The 19,621-nt window shown below is 36.4% G+C and overlaps 5 protein-coding genes across 9 annotated transcripts; 2 read left to right on the plus strand and 3 right to left on the minus strand.

Annotated features, from left to right (window-relative positions):
* The first annotated feature begins 563 nt into the window (after positions 1–563).
* Positions 564–5,592, plus strand: LOC124412116 (zinc finger protein 37 homolog). The gene is made up of 6 exons (XM_046891749.1): positions 564–1,304; positions 2,779–3,020; positions 3,141–3,659; positions 3,950–4,063; positions 4,271–4,435; positions 4,585–5,592. Exons 1-6 carry the CDS (start codon positions 1,298–1,300, stop codon positions 4,969–4,971), a joined length of 1,434 nt encoding a protein of 477 aa, XP_046747705.1. The 5' UTR covers positions 564–1,297; the 3' UTR covers positions 4,972–5,592.
* Positions 5,593–6,017: 425 nt separating this feature from the next.
* Positions 6,018–9,140, minus strand: LOC124412152 (proliferating cell nuclear antigen). 2 transcript variants are annotated; one of them, XM_046891826.1, is made up of 5 exons: positions 9,065–9,140; positions 8,698–8,947; positions 8,107–8,272; positions 7,546–7,690; positions 6,018–6,809 (listed from the first exon to the last, which is right to left on the minus strand). In XM_046891826.1, the coding sequence occupies exons 2-5, from the start codon at positions 8,916–8,918 to the stop codon at positions 6,559–6,561; spliced, it is 783 nt and encodes a 260-aa protein (XP_046747782.1). In that variant the 5' UTR covers positions 8,919–8,947; positions 9,065–9,140; the 3' UTR covers positions 6,018–6,558. The 2 variants fall into 2 exon arrangements, with proteins under 2 accessions (XP_046747782.1, XP_046747773.1); XM_046891817.1 differs by lacking the exon at positions 9,065–9,140 and having other exon boundaries at positions 8,698–9,058.
* Positions 9,141–9,705: 565 nt separating this feature from the next.
* LOC124412067 lies at positions 9,706–14,410 on the minus strand. Of its 4 annotated transcripts, XM_046891666.1 has the most exons (8): positions 14,287–14,410; positions 13,831–13,912; positions 12,071–12,572; positions 11,871–11,983; positions 11,140–11,642; positions 10,600–11,011; positions 10,100–10,435; positions 9,706–9,997 (listed from the first exon to the last, which is right to left on the minus strand). In XM_046891666.1, the coding sequence occupies exons 1-8, from the start codon at positions 14,289–14,291 to the stop codon at positions 9,941–9,943; spliced, it is 2,010 nt and encodes a 669-aa protein (XP_046747622.1). In that variant the 5' UTR covers positions 14,292–14,410; the 3' UTR covers positions 9,706–9,940. The 4 variants fall into 4 exon arrangements, with proteins under 4 accessions (XP_046747622.1, XP_046747638.1, XP_046747629.1 ...); XM_046891682.1 differs by lacking the exon at positions 13,831–13,912 and having other exon boundaries at positions 14,287–14,403; XM_046891673.1 differs by lacking the exon at positions 13,831–13,912 and having other exon boundaries at positions 14,213–14,391.
* A 316-nt stretch (positions 14,411–14,726) lies between these two features.
* LOC124412166 (eukaryotic translation initiation factor 4E-1A-like) lies at positions 14,727–17,162 on the plus strand. Its single transcript, XM_046891836.1, has 4 exons — positions 14,727–14,879; positions 15,461–15,639; positions 16,132–16,449; positions 16,546–17,162. The coding sequence occupies exons 1-4, from the start codon at positions 14,850–14,852 to the stop codon at positions 16,658–16,660; spliced, it is 642 nt and encodes a 213-aa protein (XP_046747792.1). The 5' UTR covers positions 14,727–14,849; the 3' UTR covers positions 16,661–17,162.
* LOC124412108 lies at positions 16,308–19,620 on the minus strand. The gene is made up of 3 exons (XM_046891738.1): positions 18,332–19,620; positions 17,949–18,243; positions 16,308–17,914 (listed from the first exon to the last, which is right to left on the minus strand). Exons 1-2 carry the CDS (start codon positions 19,572–19,574, stop codon positions 17,975–17,977), a joined length of 1,512 nt encoding a protein of 503 aa, XP_046747694.1. The 5' UTR covers positions 19,575–19,620; the 3' UTR covers positions 16,308–17,914; positions 17,949–17,974.
* Position 19,621: the final 1 nt, after the last annotated feature.

A 19,621-nucleotide genomic window follows, 5' to 3' on the forward strand; every position in this document is an offset into this window, starting at 1 on the left:
GCGTAATTCTCAAAACTAGTATCAACGAAAAACTCGTACGTCGCGGACAAATCATTGCGATCATCCAGCTGAATAAAATTATATCGTTCATACCTCCTTTTACCAAAACAAACTGAGCATTGACAAGTTTGAAAATACTCTGAATTAATAATGAAAGAATTTATGAAGTCATATTCAACAATGTTTTTGTTTTTTTCAAATTCAAGGGCAATGCTTATACTATATGCGCAAATAAATATTTATACCCAATACTCCATGCAACGTTATATATTATGTCATTACTCCGCAGATATGACCAACTATGAATTTGCTATGGTGTAAAGCCACACATCAATTTCAAAAGTAATACCTATTATTATTTAACGCCTATTCTGCGTAAGCGAGTGCGAATGTACGATACGTACTAAAAATATTCAAACTTCCAGTCACAACACAGACGTGATAAGCGCAATCTTGTATTTCCGGAATATATTGTATACATTATATGTTGTAAATTTAATTGAACGTAGACGGAAAGGAAATGATTCGATTCTATACATTATTAATAGAGCTACTCGTTAGAGACGAAGTTCGAGTTGTACCAAGGCATAACACATTCTGCAGCGGATATGTAACGTACGCGCCGCGTCGAATAGAATAATCACCGTATCTATACATTGTATCTTGACAAGTGACAACGATAATTATAGCTGCATTCGAGGTTGTTTAATACATTCCGGGTCGATGTTGAAATAGAGCCGATCCAGGCTCCCGGCAAGGACCTAATACACGTTATTCGAGCTCGAGTTAAGAGTACTGGGATAAGATATAGGCAGCAAGGTTTGAAGGGCCGGGGTGGTGGTGGAGTGTGAGTGCAGATATTACGTAGAGATAGAATAGATCAATGAGCCGATTCAGTTTTGCAGATAGCGGATTCACTTGTAGCTCCTACGTTATACCTAGCTAGTAATGGGTGGTAGGTATGAATCCTCGCTCGCCTAGACGGGTGCGGATGGACGGACGCAAACGCTGAAATCAGCTCGGGGGATCGATACGATAAATGAATGCGTGCGATTGGTAGCTGAGAAAATCGATGATGCACGTTGTGGGGCACCCTACCCGAATACACCGACGACAACGGATGGAGCAAAGACCGAAATATCGATTTTTAGACCCCTACGCGGAGCTTCGATGTTCATATCTGCCCTGTGCCCCGTCTGTGAAGAGCCTTTCAAAACATCGGTGCCCAGAAATACTTGAAAAACATCTAAGCATTTCGCGTTTTACCACCGCTAACAGTGTTTCTATCCTTCTGTGAATGTCAGGTAATTATAATGCTTTTAGTTTGTCGTAGATAACTCTGCTAAGATCTCCCGGTTAATGTTCCGAATATATGTACAAGAATTTGCCTCCGTTATTCCTCTTCCTTCATTCGTGCAAAGTGTTGTTCGTTTACGGCTCGACAAATGAGGACATAATTATCCGCGCCTGTATTCTTCGCATAAACTTACACAGTTGCTTCAACCAACAATTTCCAAGTCTAATTATGCAACAGACGTCACTTCTTTGTTAATAATATTCAAAGTCAAAACGTTTTTTGTATTATGAAATTTTAGAATCCGCGATTCGTGTGCGCGTTCGATTACATTTAGGCACTTTGTATCCTTTTTATCTCGGATGTTTTCGTGTCGTTATTTGTTTTTGCCCAAACTATAAGTAAACTGTCTTTTATAGATCAATACTGCAGATCTTGACCGATGAACCGACTTCCGGTTAAGCTTGTTGAATTGATTTTTGAAAATCAACGATTCAATATTGCGCTAAAACCTGCACGCTGCAGTGATCAGTCATCCCCTTCATTATTATAGAATCATATGACATAGAAGCCATATAATTATAAGATCACCGCGATCTGATTTGAAAATTATTTTCAGCTGTAAATTGTGTTTCCTGAATAGATAATCTGCTTTCAGGCGTGAATTGAACCTAAATACTCAACAAACCGTGCAGAAGCCTGATAAAAAAAAGTGATGCAATTTATTATTTCAATAATGACCGCCTATGATATGATGCGATTGTTAATGAATACGTACTGTAGTACTTGATACATCGTGTGATAAAATTATGGAATATATCTCAAAATCCATACGCGAATTCACCAATTAAAAATATTAGGTATTCTGGGAAACCGCAATGAAAGTAATTTTGAACAATTTTTTCGGAATTATTTTTCAGGTATTTAAAGGGTATATAAACAGCATCTTGGATGCTATATTGATTTCCAGGCGAAGTTTGCGCGGTTTTGCTATTAACGAATGTACTATGTTTGCAAAAATAGAGAGACTGACATCTTTACTGACTGAAAGACTTGATCTATGAGTGAGAGATAAAAGTACCATCACAAACATGGAGTCGTTTAACCCCAAAAAAGTCGCGATGAGTTTTTACAGAGGTGCCTTAAGAGGATCTTCTAGTCGGTTGCTCCTATTGCCGTATTTTTCCCCGTAGTTATTTTAATTACTCATCTTTTAGCTTTTCAGTCTGAACCCTGACCTTCCTAGCGTTCACAAGTTTCAAAATGAATGCTATTTTGGGGTTAAAAAATAATAAAGTAATTACAGTATTGAAAACTACTAATACGCTGGAAATCCTCCTTTTGTCTTGTAGAGTAAAGTATAGTGTCTCAATAAATGTTGGTAGCGACGTGAGATACATCATCCGATGTATGCCATTAAGTTTTCCATCTATCCTATGATTTTGAAAATTTGTCAGTTTTTATGAGTCTGTTATTATTTTCAGAAAACATGGCTGTTGCTGCTTCAGAGAATTATCAGTTAAAGTGGCACAGCTACGGAGCTCATCTTCACAGCTCTGTGGCAACGCTACTTCACTCCGAATCATTCGCCGACGTTTTGTTGGCAACTTCTTGTGGCAGGCATGTTGCTGCTCATCGCTTTGTTCTTGCAGCCTGTTCATCCTACCTAAGTCACATCTTTCAAACTTGTCATTTTGGCGCAAATACTAATGCTCCTATTATCGTGGTAAGCTTTAAAGCAAAATGATATTATGAATATTGTTAAGCATACCAAGGACTGTTTCGCTGTACTAACAGTTTTTATGACCAACCACACCTTAATTCAAAAACTTTATCGGTTCAATAGGTGCTGCCCACTGAAATTGGATATCGGACATTAAAGATCTTGATCCAGTACATGTACAGCGGTGAAGCGACGGTTACTAATGACCAATTAGAAGGTGTTCTGAAAGCAGGTGATATACTTAGAGTTCGTGGATTGTGGAGATCAAATAATGGCAGTAAGAAGGAGAATATTCAATCAAACAGTCAAAAAGTCGAACGTGATAAAAAAGAAGCTGCCCCTCTCGCTGGACAGATTCAGAAAATTAAATTGGTTCAACCAATGCCTGAGAAAATTATTGAAAATGTTCAGCAGCCGGTAATAACTCAGAGCAGCGTCCCTACACCAAAATCATCGGATGGCAAACTTACGGAAAAAAATGATGAGAAGGTAAAAGACCCCGAGAGTACTAAAGTCCATGAAGGAAAGAAGAATGAGGATGAAAGTAAAACGAATGGTAATCCTGAAGCCAATGCGAAGAAAAGAAGAAGTGTCAACAGCGAAACTGAATCTAATAGGACAAGAAGCGAAGCTGGTGACAATGTATGATATGATAATACTATTGTTTGTATATAACTCTTATATGAAGAAAATCGTTGAGTTTAGTAACGTAACCACTGACTGCTATTAACGCAGTACAAACAAATGACTGTAGAAAATGATGTTTGTTCTTATTGGACTGTTTCACAGACCTATAAGTATGAAGCTGTCTTATATTCTATAACTGCTTATTCTCTTATTATACATTTAGCATCCAACACTCTTTCAATGCTATGACATCATGTTATATGTCAAACGTTAATAGCCTTTAGAATAATTTGTTAATTTTTCAGGATCAGGACGAGTTGAATCTTGAACTTTTGGTCAAAGACGAGCCAATTGACTGGGAGGAGACCATTGATCCGTCTGAAACCTTGACAATTGATCATGAAATGGACATCAAACCAGTACGTTGACGTTATTATGATTATGTCTCGTATTCATATTCTACCATCTACGAGTATGCATTCGTACCTTAATCATATTGTACCATATAAAGCTGAGTGTAAGTCTAAATCTGTGATACTCAATATCACTTGCAAAATTTAGACTCAACTTATACACAGCATTACCAAATAATTCAATAATATAAATGTTCAATTGATGTTCTATAGGAGATTGTACACAGTGCTGATGAAGAAGGAGATATGGAAGAAGAGGAATATACGCCCCTGACTTGTGACATGTGTAGCCAAACATTTAACAGACCATCTGATTGGGTTCGACACATAGAATTCACCCATGCTGATATGACGGAAAATAGAAGAAGAAAACGAAAGGTAAATCTATTCAGTTTGCATTGAATCCTAATATGCCACTTGTTTGACGGTGAGAAATGGCCACATGTAGAATTAGACATTTCTTTGATGACTGCTTCTTATCATGAAACGAGTCTCCAATCACTCATGAAATATTTCTTAAAATGCAGGGTGACACCGATGACGATAGCAAAGATTTTCCACCTCTAAAATGTGATCTCTGTGGTAACATGTATCCTACTCCTCAAGAATGGGTGCGACATATACAAACAGAACATACCGAAGAACAACTCGCTCTCATGAATAATTCAGCGCCTCCAAAACCAAAAAGAGTTCACAGCCATCAAAAATTATGCAACATCTGCCAAAAAGTATTTCCCAGCCATGCATCAATGGTTATCCATCAGAGAACACACACTGGTGAAAAGCCGTTTCTCTGTTCATACTGCAAGAAAGGTTTTAATGTTAAAAGTAATTTACTAAGACATCTGCGAACGCTTCATGATAAGTTTGTACATCCTAGCTTATATGGCAGTAATGGTAATAAGAATACTTAAGTTGTTTTTCTCATTTCTTTGCTTTTGCATACCGTCATATGACTAGGCATTGTAACGCTGCAGTCAGTTATGAAAAGCAGAGCCACTGAAATACATTCGTTGCTGAACATAGACTCAAGTGAGAGAGGGCCACTGATGCGAGTGCTAAGTAGAACGGCGACGATAGTGGCATCCAAGTTCAGCAATGAATGAATGACCCTGTATGTATGCAAAAGTCAGAGATCCAATTTTATGAGACGTGTCAAAAAAGAAAGATAGAAATAATCATAGCATTTGTCGGTCGTACGGAATGTTCCAATTTTCTATTTAAAGTTTACTTGTCCAAAATCTGCGTGACGATTAAGTAGATTTGTCAAATTTAAATAATATCATACGTACACCTGTTACTCCAAGTTATAGAAACAAAGTTTCCACTTGCGGTTTTGACATTTGCGAAGTCCTGTGTAACTTGCATCCGTAAAAACGTCTCTACAGTGAATCAAATATTAGGTATAAGATGGATATATAAATATAGTTAAAGTAAAAAATCCACAAAAAAGTAAAACTAAAATCTAAAAAAAAAAACATTGTAACATGTAGTTGCAAAATCGTAGATGACAAAGCAATACCAGGGCTTTTTAACCAAAGAGGCTGACAAATATTGCCAAAGTATTACATTTTGTTGCTATTTCGATTTTTGCAAAAATTATTGTAAAAGAATTTACTGAAGTAAAGGGTAATAATAAAAAAAATAATAATAGTAATAATAATTAATGAATGTACGAGAAATAATGAGTGAACTATTATCTTATAAACATCTTGACCTGAGTACTTGAGTGTATAATATTTCTAGTATAATTATTTACCTTCTAATGATCGATATTTAACTACTAAATACTAATTCAAAATCCAAATGACTTAAGATTTAATTATATACTTCTAGGCAATTCGTAAGCTAATTATGTATTTTTATATTACCGTAGCTTGGATAGATTTACGAATTAAGAAATATATTAATTAAATTTTAAACTTCAATTAGGCTAGGTTATGGAATAAGAGACACAAAATGTATCAAAACTTTCGGAAATATATTTGGTTCTCCTCTTATGCCGCAAACGCAATACTTTCGAAACAACTACGGCTTATGACAGAAGCTGTTCAATTTACATTGTAAAGTAACTCAACGGTAAATTAATCCATGCAATCACACTACTCTATTGCAGATTTTAGGGCCAACTTCTTATTACATTAACATTGTGGCCAGCCAAATAATTTTAACTGTACATTTTGCTAATAAATTAATTTCGAAATATCAGTCAGCTTGATTTATTCGTTTCGTTGAGAACTACTTCATATTGTCAGCTAGTATTGGTTATAGATATTAGTTACAGAATGTATGAAAGTTGGAAATTACTCTAAGACAATGGAAAATAAGGAATTTATTAAAATATCCAGTGACTAGTTCTTCGACTGCTCACATGGATCATTTCTCCAACATGAAGGCACAACGATTGCGTTTATCTCAGAACACACCATACTTTGCAGTGTCCCAGTTTCGTACAGTAACAAAAATTAGCGGTATAACAACACGAATACCAGATTCTGTGCTTAGTTGTCTTCGTCTTCGATTTTAGGTGCCAAATAATATCTGATGTGTCCGAGTTCACCGATTTTGTATTCAACAACCAGTGGGACATCAGAAGACATTGAAAGTTGAACTTGGGCAGAAAGGGGTGTTGCTTTTGTAAAACTGTTCAAATACCGGCAGGCAAACGTCAATGATACTGGCTCCTGCATTTCGATGACCACAGCTTCCTCTTCAGAGTCCACATTTGCTGTTTGAGCTAATTTGATGTTGGCTGAAATAATAAAAAAAAATACCACTGAAAGTAGAGATACCACTGACTCGACTATTCCATTCATTCTATTATAGGTACATGCTTGTAATAGTTCAATTTATATGTATTAATATAGAGATTGTGATTCATTAACATATTTAACATAACAGCAAAATCGTTTGAATGAATTCAACTGATAATAAAGTGGCAATTTCAAAATTGCGTTGCTCTTTAGAGAACAAGGGATCAAGTGTAGAGATGTAGCAATATAAAATATGTCAACGAATAATTTCCCTGGTAATGAAAGGAAGCAACAAAGATCCATGCCAATTTCTGGCTTGTGCGGGGCAAGGGAGGGGATTAATCAGTAACGATCATTATGTGGCTGCAATTGACTTAAGATGTTTAATAAAAACATCCGCATTCGCACAAGGGGCAAGGGAAGCTGCAGAAACGCTTGCCTGGGTGTAGCTGGACCAAGTTCAAAGCACCGACCAGTAACCAAGCACTCTAACAGCGTGACCTGTCTCACATTTCCGCGAGTTTGCCGTTCAGAGCCTTATTGACAGGCTAGGGACTTGCACCCAAGTCCTCCCGCTCTATAGACTAGAGTGTTAACACCTGGGCCATACGGTTGATGTTGGAAGACTTTTTATCATTTAATTGAGGTATGTGATGTTATTACTTTCTCTTGATCCCTTATTACCCTGAATGTATTTGTCCAAATTTACAGTATAATGATAGTTCATCTGTATACCTGAACCAATGTCACCAGCTGAACTAAACTTCACACCTTCCTTGGTGCAAGAAATAGCCATAGATTCACCAAACTGGCTCAGATCTCTGCATATACGTGCAAATTCTTGGGAAGGCATTTTAACGATACAAGAATAATCAGTTTCCTAAAGAAAGAAAAATATGATTATTGATAGTCTCTGCTCATGTCTTCACCAGAACTGTCATCATTAGGAACAATACTCAAATCAAAAAGTATAGTCTCGGTATTTCTGTGAAAAACAGGGTTTCCTGTAATTAAGATAGTTCATTGTATTCATCAATGTACTGAGTATCCTACAGTATCAGAATTCAACTATTTATGTTGCACATGGATTTAAAAAAAATCAATATTGATTTGACATTAACATTTTCTGTTTTGTTGCTTACATCAAAGATGTCAAAAACGGACAAAATAGTTTTACTTAAAAAGCTTGGATTTTCTTTCACTCAATTGACAAAACATGAATGGATCTTTCTAACAAAAACATTGCAGAATTCACATTCTACATTAATTAATGCAATTGGAAGAACAGGAACTTACTGGAATACCAAGGTGTTCTTGGTCTAGATTCATAAGTTTCATTTCATAATCAGAAACTTTTTCCTGATTTTTGGATTCGAACATAAATGCGACCACATCAGCATTATCCTGAGCTTTCATCGTAACAGTGTCTTCTGCTCCAGCACATTTCATAATCTTTGTCATGCTGAAAATTACAATATTTTGGGTTCAAATTGTTGAATTCGTACAACTCGATATGTACTAGGAACGGTACGTTGTATAGCAGTGGTTCTTAATATTTAAGAATGAAACCGACATTCATTTTGATCGGTTATCAAGTATTAATAAGATGACAGTTGGGGACAAAGGGCAAGCTAGGTGTGAAAAAAATTTGCAGTCACTCATGAGTTATCGTCGCTGTTACTTAAAAAAACAAGCAAGTAACTCATGAATAATGCTGTATTGCCATTGTCATCATATTTATTGTTCATATACGATGTAACTGTAAAAGAATTGTAAATTATTTTTTTCAAGGCTGAGAACAAAGCAGACGTGTCCAAACTTTTTGTATCTGCACTGTGTGTATAACCTCCCAAGATAATGGGCGTCCAATTCGATGGAGAAACTTACTTTCCGAGATTCATACCCATCGACAAATTTCTGTCGCATCTATATTTATCGAAGCCATCGCTTCGCAGATTCAAAGATACCAAAGAAACGTGAGCATTGTCCATAGCCTGCAACTGAATTCCCGAATCGGAACAGTCGAAGGTGGCTTCGGTTAGGAGGTCCTTTATCGCCTCCAAGACCTTCTTCAATATCGCACTCTGAACCAAACGTGCCTCGAACATTTTTAGCTCTTCGTAGATGAACTTTGACACTATCAAAATAGAATATACTTGCTGAAAGACCTGCAACACAGCTACAGTAACGCTACAACCCACAACAAGTCGACAAGACAGACATTAAACGCCGCGGCCGGGAAACAAGATTTTACCCGCGTTTTGTTGGCGCCGGAATCTCAGGAGAGGATATAGAGGCCCTTACCAGTCTTCTTTATCTATTTGCGCGCCCAATTTCAAAAGCTGAAAGTGAGAGATGGACAGCGTTGAGGGACAGTGATTCGAAATCATTCGACTCACTCATGCTGATTTATGATAAGCAATCAAACTACTTTCTGCATGTCAGTAAATTCATAGCGGATAATAAATGGATGAATAAATTTAACATTTGAGAATCCTTGCGATGATGCCAATTGGCATCATCGAGTAACGATTTCTTGTGGATGCATTTATTACTGTGTTCTGTATCCTGTAATAATACTGGTTTACCAACACCGATGATCACTACTTGACGTGCTAAAGAACATCAACAAAGACCTTTCAACAAAGAGTAAACCAAACAGTACTTTTTCCAGGACATCGAAATGTATGTGAAAAACCGAATCGCGATAAATCCAACACAGAGATACCATGCTGTAGAGTGGTTCAGGTTTGACAAATACTGCAAGTTATTCAAATTCACGACGAATGCTTGCTAAATAAATGTAATCGCATATTTAGTTATAGTTTTTAGACGTAAATGTGAAGCGGAACAGTGACAGGAATGTGGTAAAAAATAATAGCAACAATGTAAATGTACTAAAAAAAATACTGTATACTTTGAATTTTAAATAATTCATCTTATACGAGCTTTATTACTGATGTAATTGAATAATATTTTACTGATAAACATACTGTTATGTTACTTCATCACTGACATTATACACACGTCAAAAAAAAATATTTACACATTAGAATATTAAAAAATGAATAGTCCGAGAGTTTTCTCTCGCTGTCAAATAATTGCGAAGTAAAAAAAGTGCATTAGAGATCTATAATCCAATATCACCAGCCATATTCTCCAAATCATTGAACATTTGGTCGAGATGCTGAAAATAAAATAAAAAAAATACAGTTATATTATAATTAAATTGTGGTTCGGTTTAAATTATCATCTCCTCTTCTGAGAAATAAGTGCATGATTGACTCACATCTACAGGCTCGTCCTCCTTATTCACATTCTGTTTATCCTCATCTGGTAACGTTTCAGTATCATCAATTTCCTCGTCCTCGTCATCTTCATCCTCCTCTTCATGATCGTCGTCATCGTCATCATCATCGGAGTCATCATCCTCTTCTTCATCGTCATCGTCATCGTCATCAACTTCATCGTCCATTTGCGCATCGTCTTGCATTTCCATCTCATCGTAGTCTTCAGGTTCTTCTTTTATCTCCAATAATAACTTTTTATCTCCTGTCTGACTAGTTTCCAAAGGCACCAAAGGAACTGACTCAGTCAGTTGTGGTATTTCTGATGGCTTTAATGTCTGAACAAGAACAAAGAACGAGAATTAACATAATTGGAGAATAGTTATCTTCACAGTTATCTTTTAATGTTGAGATGTCCCGCGACCATGCGAGAATATGGTAAAACTCAGTAGGAATGAAAACAAGAAGTTTTGAAATCATATAATCTCAATAATCTTTGTACCCATGGTTGTTGTTGGTGCAGATTTGTTGTCTTTGTAGATGTTACGACAGGCGTAGGTACTGTTGAAGACAGCTGTGTGAACGACGACGACTTCAGAATTTCCGATTGAGAATCACATTGTCTCTTATCCTGTAGAACTTTTGGTGCCGATGTTACATGATTCTGTTTTCTCACATCTGGTTTCATCTGGTTTTGTTGATTTGAGCTCGGCAGTTCTTTCTTCACTTGAGATAGAGTTCCAGGTTCTTCTTTTACCTTTTTCGTGTTAGGCTTTGGTTCTCCTGGGAGGCACGTATTGCCACGTTGTCTTCTGAATCTAACAATGATGCTACGAGTGTCCCACATTAAATCATGAGCTTGTCTATAAGCAGATATAGATTCCTCGACACTGTTATACCTTATGAATGCGTACCTGTAAATTTTCAATTTGGATGCGGTTGAGTTTATGATAAAAAATTGGTAAACATTTCCACTTTGGTATGAAATCATTCTTAAGTGGGACTGTAATTTTATTATATAGATAGGAATAAGGCAACTTACCGTGTATTTCTCATTTTTTGGGCATATCCAACATCAACTCTAGCTGCAGAAGGAAACTTAGTTTTGACTTCATTAACATTAACAGATTCTGGTAAGTTTCCAATGTACAGTGTATAAGGATCTATTTCTTCAGGAGTCGGATTATCTTCGTCCCTCAATGATTTTCGCTCAACTTTCAAATTACCTACTCCAAACGGTATTTTTTCCAATTCCTTTATAGCTTCATCAATGTCAACATCTTCTGCCATTTGAATGAAACAATACCGTGGTCCACTGGGGCTTTGAAAATGTATATTTTGTATGCCAGAGTGAAATTCTCTGACGATATCTTTATTGAGATCAGGATCTGGAAATTTGATAATTAAACTTTGTGCCTTCACTGTTTTATTGTATTCATTTTCTATTTGTAGCGCCCTCTCAGCATCTTCGCGATTCCATGGACGGCTTGGATAACTTTGGGACATCGGCTTCCGTTGTTTATTCTTTTTAACAACGGTTTCCTCCTAAAATCAAGTCAAAATCTATCAAAATCAACTGGTTTTAGTGAGTAGAAGTGAAAATTTTGTTTACAACTTCAATGTCGCAATCTTCGAATTTGCTTAATCAAGCCATTCGCATTTTATAAAGTGCAAACTAGGCTACCAGAAGAATAAAAAAAATATATGCACTCGTACAAATACATAAGTATCCATATCATATTTATAAAACTTAAATACAATTCTGTAACTCACAGAAACAATTTTAATGTCCTGATCGCCAGATTCATCCATGTGTCTATTGATTGAAATTTGGGAGGCCCCGGGTGGTAAAGAGGACTGTTGTAGTTGATGGTTTTGAATTGCAACTGAAATATGATTGATAAGACCATTAGCTCGCTGAATCGGTGCAGGTACGGAGTAACTACTTCTCTGCCAGTTCAGGCCTATCGTACCTGGCAATGACGGCCCAAAATATGAAGCTGGATCAAACTGCCCCTGAAGTTGATCGTACCGAGGATTTCTTCTGTTTTTCCGATGAAAATTACTCCTTTGGTTATATATATTGTTTCGATTGTGGTTGAATCTGTCTCGCCTGACGTAGTTACTTCTCAATGGCATATCTCGTTGAAAATTATTTGGTGTCATGTCCCGAGGCGACTGCGGTGGTAGTGGTGGAGTCTGAGGCGTCATCCATTGCCATGGTGGAGGCGGATGTGACCAGGGCTGCATGGGTGTAACTTGGGAATGAACTGGTCCGAATACATGAGGTGGAGGAGGGAGAGTGCCTGGAGGAGGAGGCATAGGGGGCAAGGGCGGCTGTCCAGGTAAGGGTTGATTTATAGCTGCTGGAGAGGGGGAAGGTACGGAGTAACTGCCATAATTGTTATCATATCCAAACGTTGCCAACTCCTGTTTTACTGCCAAACGTTTACTGTCTCCATTTTCTTCAGGTCCCTGAAAAAAGTTGCATTTGAAGTTACTTTCTTCTCAAACTTCCTTGATGACCACTGCTCTTTGTAAGATGCTAAAAAGGAATTTACAGAAAGCAAATAAAAGGCATAAATTGGATATTACGTCGAACCACAATGTTATAATTATTAATCAAGCAGTTAGTAATAGGAATTCAAAAGCGTACACAAGACTGTCTACGAATGTACTGGAATGTATTCTACAGTTGCATCCTCTATGCTTCTAGTTACACAGGTCTGATCGAAAGAACAGATTAACACAATTTCTACATCAGGTGAAAACAGTGGGAATGAATACAACATTGGCTAAATATTCTTAAAAATATGAGAAATAACAGCGTGATGCTTTGTCAAAAAACAAAAAAACATCATATATTTGTTTCTTTGACCCTCTGAGGGCAACCATTTTTTGGGGTCCCTTGTTTAGGCAATCCTAGGTAATATATTAGGTAAAAAAAGATTTCTTTATAAAAATGGTTTACATTCATATTTTTCAGCTTATAAATAATGAAATAAAATGGTCAGAGTGTCTTGCGTACAATGGTACAGAGGCGAATTCGATATGCTTATTTTAGATAACGTGGTAAAATTTAATGCAAACTGTGATGTGAAGAATTGGCGAAAATTCCTTCAAATTGGCAAAAATAAATGGGTAATATACAATTTAGGCTGCCCCCCGATGGTTAATAAACACTGTATCACTTGAAGCAAACAAAACACAGTCCGAATGCTAACCTTGAAAAACATTATTTGTAAAGCCTAGTTCAGATGATCATATGTACATCTTCGCCTAAACAATTGCCTTGAACTAGGAATAAATTATGAATGACAAAATAACACAAGGTCAAAATGTAAACCCAAATATGCTGGATTAATTTCAATATATTTTCTACAGCTGAATTATTGAAGTTGTTTCCGAGCAGTTTCTTAATCATCTGTTTTTTTTGTCTTGTTTTGTAGTCGAAGTGGAAGTAATGTGTAAAAGCTGTATCAGACAAGCAATGAAATGCTGCACAAAACACAAGCTTTACAATCAAATCACTGCATATTTACACACAATAAATGTGTAACTTTTATGATAATATTTCTAGCATTAGTAAAGTATTGGTTAATGTTAGTGATAGCTTGGCAGAAAAAAACCGTGAATTAAAAACGTCATAGTGTAAAATGGGAAGAATTGTCGAAATAAAAAAAGGAGCATTTGTTATCGTTCAAGCAACTTAATTGTTGAGTGGTTTGTTTACATTTTCTGGTTGGCTGTTTGGATATATCAAGTGTGGATGTTCTTTTTGATGTCCAGTCTTACTCCGTTGATTTGTAGTCTTTCTATTAAACAAAATATGATCATCCGAACCTGCTTAAAAAGAGATAATATAGAAAAATAGTTCATTTTTAGTGTAACTTCAGGAACAAGCGTAGTAGCTGAGAAAATTTTTATAACCTTTGTTGTAAAATTGTACGGTGGATAAAAACGTGCAATAGCTGTTTACATTACAAAAACTCGACAAGAAAATTATTCACGACAAATTTGGAGGCATGTTTCATTCAAAAGAATGTCTAAAGGCTAATTATACACTGTCTTTACAAACCAACGAGCTAACCCCAAATTACAACACGCCTACAAACCATCGATTTTCTAACACGAGATTCAAGAAGAATTGAGGAAAAGGGCCCATAGAATAATAACATCGAATATTCACCGCATGCTTCATATTGATCACGATTTCACTGCTCACTGTTTACATGGAATAAGTGGGATTAAAAAAAAAATATCTTCATTCCAAATCACGCGAAATTAGTAGCGTTCCGTGTGGTTGCTGCGAGTTTCACGCTCGTGCAGATGTCGCTGCGGACGGGGTTTTGCGTAGGTAAAAGAAAAAGAAAACGAAAGACAAATAGGGAAAAACAAAAAATACGCCATCATTAAATTACAAAACAAAAGTTCGTAATTTTCGTGATTATAAAAACTAATCCGTGTATTATTGAAAATTTCTCGCTTCATCAAGTAACTACATCTACCTCTGGAAAAAGATCCACAAAAAAATCTGAAGGAAGTCAAGTCATCTCGATCGCCGAGGCAATCCCTCTTTCTCTTTTGATTGTATCACAGCGTTGGGCTGGTTGTCCCGTCTGTCTGCGCCGGCTAGCTCATTTTTCGAAACAATTCCTCGCCGAGCCCGAGTGCGCCGAGTTACGCAAACTCTTACCGACAGATGCCCTTAGTGGTGATTTGCTGAAAATCCTGGCGGTGGACTCCTGTGACATGGCTACGAATAATACGGCAGAAATCGAGGTACACTTTTCATATTTCATTGAATTATCTCAGTTTCTTAACGGAAACTTAACTCGCTTTCCAACGAATATCATGAGTCCGGTATTTTAACCAAAAAAGGTCCGGTTTCACGCATCAGCATGGTTGCTTCCATCGCGCTCTCCGCCGCCTCCCTGGCCCTCGTCCTGTTTCTGATAAGTGATAGGCATAACCTACTACCATCGCTTCGTTCGATCACTCATTTCTCTGCGTTGACCAATTCTATTTTTCGTATTACCGTAAAACGAATTAAAATCAAACTAATCATGTTTCCTCATCCTCCTCGTGGAAATTTCTCGACAACTTTTCATGTCAATTCGCGATAGTTAAGAGTGCTCATCATTCGTCACTCACGCCTTGCACAACTTCATTACACACAAATTTTACTAGAGTACTCGTGGTTTCACATTTTCAGAGCTCCGTTTGCTTCAATATTTATGCGGAAACCGCAGTGTTAGCTGTAGTTTGAATTTACATTCAACTATGTTTGCAGAGTCTAGAACATATTTACTGGCAAGGTTGAGAATGTTCTACAATTAGCAGAGGTGTATTTATTATTGCAGGACACAGAGAAGAAGGACCAAGAAGTAGCGAATTTGGAAGAATTTCCACCAGAGCTTCTCATCAAGCATCCGTTACAAAATACTTGGACACTTTGGTACTATGAGAATGATCGCACCAAGACATGGGAACAAAATCAGCGTGAAATCACAAGTTTCGACACAGCAGAAGATTTTTGGAGGTATTGTTATAGAAGTTTCGTAGCTGATGACGAAATTTGTCATGAAATTTGTTTCTAATGATTCTTCCACTTTAATATTCTTTTTATCATTTTAACAAGACGAAAAATTATCCTCAATTATTTGTACAAAATGCTGAACTTGCAATTAGTCAATCAATAGTACAAAATTGACTTACTGCCAAGTTTTTGTTACAGTTCTTTAATCCCACAGTGATAGTATTTACTTTACGAGTAAAGAGAATGGAATGTATATTGCTTTGCCCTCTATACTTAAATGATGTCAAGTTAGTTTTACGTGCCATACTTTCACACTCTGTTGATCCACTTTCTTCACATTATATTATGTGGAGATATTTACACTTGACCATCTGCAGTTATTGAAAAAGTTAGCAGTTTCATATCTCCTGCATATTTGAGCTATATTCTGAAACATTTTAATTAGTGTCTACCTCAATAATTATACCTCATCTTGGGCTCATTTTCTTACTCTAGCCTGTACAACCACATAAAGTTGGCCTCAGAGCTGCGACATGGCTGCGACTACAGTATGTTCAAGCAGGGTATTCGGCCAATGTGGGAAGATGATGCAAATAAAAAAGGAGGAAGATGGCTTATTAGTTTGACCAAAAACCAAAGAGGAAGTGATTTGGACCGTTTTTGGCTTGAAGTTCTTCTTTGCATGATTGGTGAAGCATTTAACGAGTTCTCTGATGATGTATGTGGAGCTGTGGTCAACGTAAGACCAAAGGGTGACAAAATCGGTGTATGGACAGGAGATGCAAACAGGGGTCCAAACGTAATGGAAATCGGGTAAGGTTTTTTTTTTTTTTTTTTTTTTAAATAAAACCAGAAGTGGGAACTGCAATTCCTTAATATGCTGTATAACATTCAATATTGTTATTGCAGACGCAAACTCAAAGAAAGACTGCGGATTGCACCAAGGATAAACATAGGCTACCAAATTCATAAAGACACCATGGCTAAAGCAGGAAGCGTCACCAAGAACACTTACACGGTTTAACCACAGCCCTTTTGGATTATTATTATACATCATCTTCACATTTCCCGACCCGGATCATTCGATTAACAAATAATTGCAAAAGAAATTATCTAATAGACATACGGATCATCTGAATTCACCTGTCTATATTCAGGAGAGGAATATACACATGTGTAGAACTAGTAAATGGCTGAGCAAAGAAATAAGCAGTCCCCTCCCGTGTTGCGCCCTCCCAAAATTATGTTGAAGTAATCATTTTTCCTCTCATAATACGTGACTGAGTGATGGTTAATAAATTAGTTATTAATTAACTAAATGAAAGATATATTAATATAAAATTTTACATTAATATACAAAACTTGTTCTCACAGTTATTCGTCTAGAGGACATTAGCGCAGGCTGCTGTATTTTTTTTTCTCTATATATATATATATATTATTTTTCTTTTATAAGAATATGTGAAAAAATCTGTATACAAAGATATAGTCAAGTCATATGTGGAATAAATTTATTCTTTTCTCACGATGCTTTGTTATATACCCTCTCCGTTGCATAATTGTGGTCGTGAAATAATCGAATGATTACGACTTAAAATCAATGGTTTTGAAATTTGCGAATAAAAAGAATTTAACATGAATGTTCCACTTAAAACTGAAATACATAAATAACCGAAATGCAGCAGCCAGCAAAAGAATTTCTCAGTCCATAACTATTCTACTTGCATTTTCACTTTTATTTATACTATACGAGGGTGCTTATTACTCGTAACGATGGATAAAATATCTCTGTTTTTCGATGAACTATTATGTTATGAAAATTGTCAGCGTATGTAAAGCATTACGCCAATTATAATTGTTGCCTTGTCAATTTGATTTACTGTTTTCTTCGCTGTTAAAACTTACATTCTACTCAATTTTCTGTTACCTGCTTCTGAATTCGTCACTACGCGAAAATACTCTGTAATTGGACGTAAAACTAAAAATATACGCGAATAAACATTGAATAATTTGTTAATAATAAACTTGTGAAAAAAAAAACGGTCCAGGTTTACATTATTATGTAGATGTAAATGTACACATATTATCGTGATAGGTCCTCAATAGTTGAAGTATTCTCTTGCACTGTAATCATAGACGCCAGCATAACACATAAACATAAAAACAAAAAACATAGCTATTGTTACAATATCCAAATATATATTTCTAACTCAGCGAGAAAAATATTATTATATACAGGGCGAAACTTTTCGCTCAGCTGAGTTTGTATTTGAAAGAAGTATCACGCCGAAGCTACACAGATGAATACAGAAGAAACGTATGTACGGCTGCTTTTTCTCTACATTGTTGAATAGTTCCGAGATAGTAGATCTTCGACCAGATTTCTGAGATCCTTACGTCTTGCCTTTTCTAATGCATCCTTCAAGTTCTTCGGCCAGTAAGGCAAATCACTTTTGTCAGCAAATATCTTCAAAGCTGCGAAGGCTTTTTCTTTGGTCTCAGAATTGAACTGTGCATCAATTTGGTCAATGTCAGCCTCCCTGACATCGAGATATCTGGCCACATCACGCCATGATTTGCCCAATGCTTCACTTACTCTATGGAACACTATAATTGCAAATACAATTAATTTTTTGCATGTGCACTCAGAGCAATTTAGTTTAAATTCAAGTACGGTATTGCAACAAAATCTTACCCATATACATAATTCTCTGTTGGTCATGTGGCAGAGTTTGTAAATTTGAAGAATACATCACAGGGTCAGACGTGGCTGAATACAATTGATATTTTTCTCTTTCTGCAGTGCTTTGTATTTCAGTTTTTTTGTTCAGATTGTTTCCAGCATATGAATTTCTAGATCCTTCAGCAAGACCAGGATTAACGACTTGTGAGGGTGGAGCAGATGGTTCAGGTATATAATACACTGAATGTGGCAAGAAACCATAAAAAATACATAATATTGACAGAATGATAACGGAAAGTAGAATACTTAAGACTATCAGAGTTCGGCTTTTTTGAGCAAACTGTCTCAGTTTTTTTTGTTCTTTATTAAAATGTTCTTTGGACTTTGACTGTATTGGAGAATGACCTGATGATGTATCGGCAACATGAGATGAGCAAGTGGTTGGAGGCATATGCGACTGAGGTGTTGGAAGCAAAGGTATGTTAGAATGAGTCTCAGGCAGGTTTAATTCTTCTGTTATGGGCAGATATATTTCAGACTTAATTTTGTCATTTTCTGATATTAAGGTAGCAGTAACTGTGGTGCCGGAAATAACGCGTGGAATTAAATTGCCCTTTTCGTGTGACATAACACGTAAGTTGTGATCATTGTTTGTTTCTTGTGTATCATTATTGTTGAAATTCAGATAATTTACAAAAGAAACATTATGATTTCCAAAATCCATGTGTGAACATATCGATACTAGAGAATTATTGGAATCACTTGAGTCATCAGCAGTTGTAATAGTAAGTGGAGATTCAGGGGGAAATGCGTATTTGACAAAAGATTGAAATTGTGGTTCTCTAGGACAGTGTCTGCGACTGAAATTTTTAGGTGAAGAGAGATTATTGATAATCTTGTTTCCTTGATAACACTCACCATTCAAAAACTCGTACAAATTAGTTTCAGGTGGATACGGAGTGTAGTTTTTCAGCCGAGCCGTGTACATATCAAATTTTGTGTTAATCATCGAATGATGGGGAAATCTTTGCGCAATATCCTTCAACAGTTGTATTTTATCATAACGGATCACCCCTCTTTTCTCAAGAACTCTGATCAGTTGTTCAATATTTTCAATAGACTCAAGTGTCCTTACAGAATTTATGGCTTCACGATGACGAATCTTTAAAGCAATCACATCTGATCGCGTTAGATAAAGTTTTGCTTCACTGAGAAATTCTTTCCTGAGTGCTACGTAATGCTTGTACTGCTCCATAACTACTTTGCCTTTAAACCAAGGTATTAAAAATCAGAATATATATC

This window comes from Diprion similis, chromosome 2 (genome assembly GCF_021155765.1).
Source record: "Diprion similis isolate iyDipSimi1 chromosome 2, iyDipSimi1.1, whole genome shotgun sequence".
In the NCBI taxonomy this organism is placed as follows: Eukaryota; Metazoa; Arthropoda; class Insecta; order Hymenoptera; family Diprionidae; genus Diprion; species Diprion similis.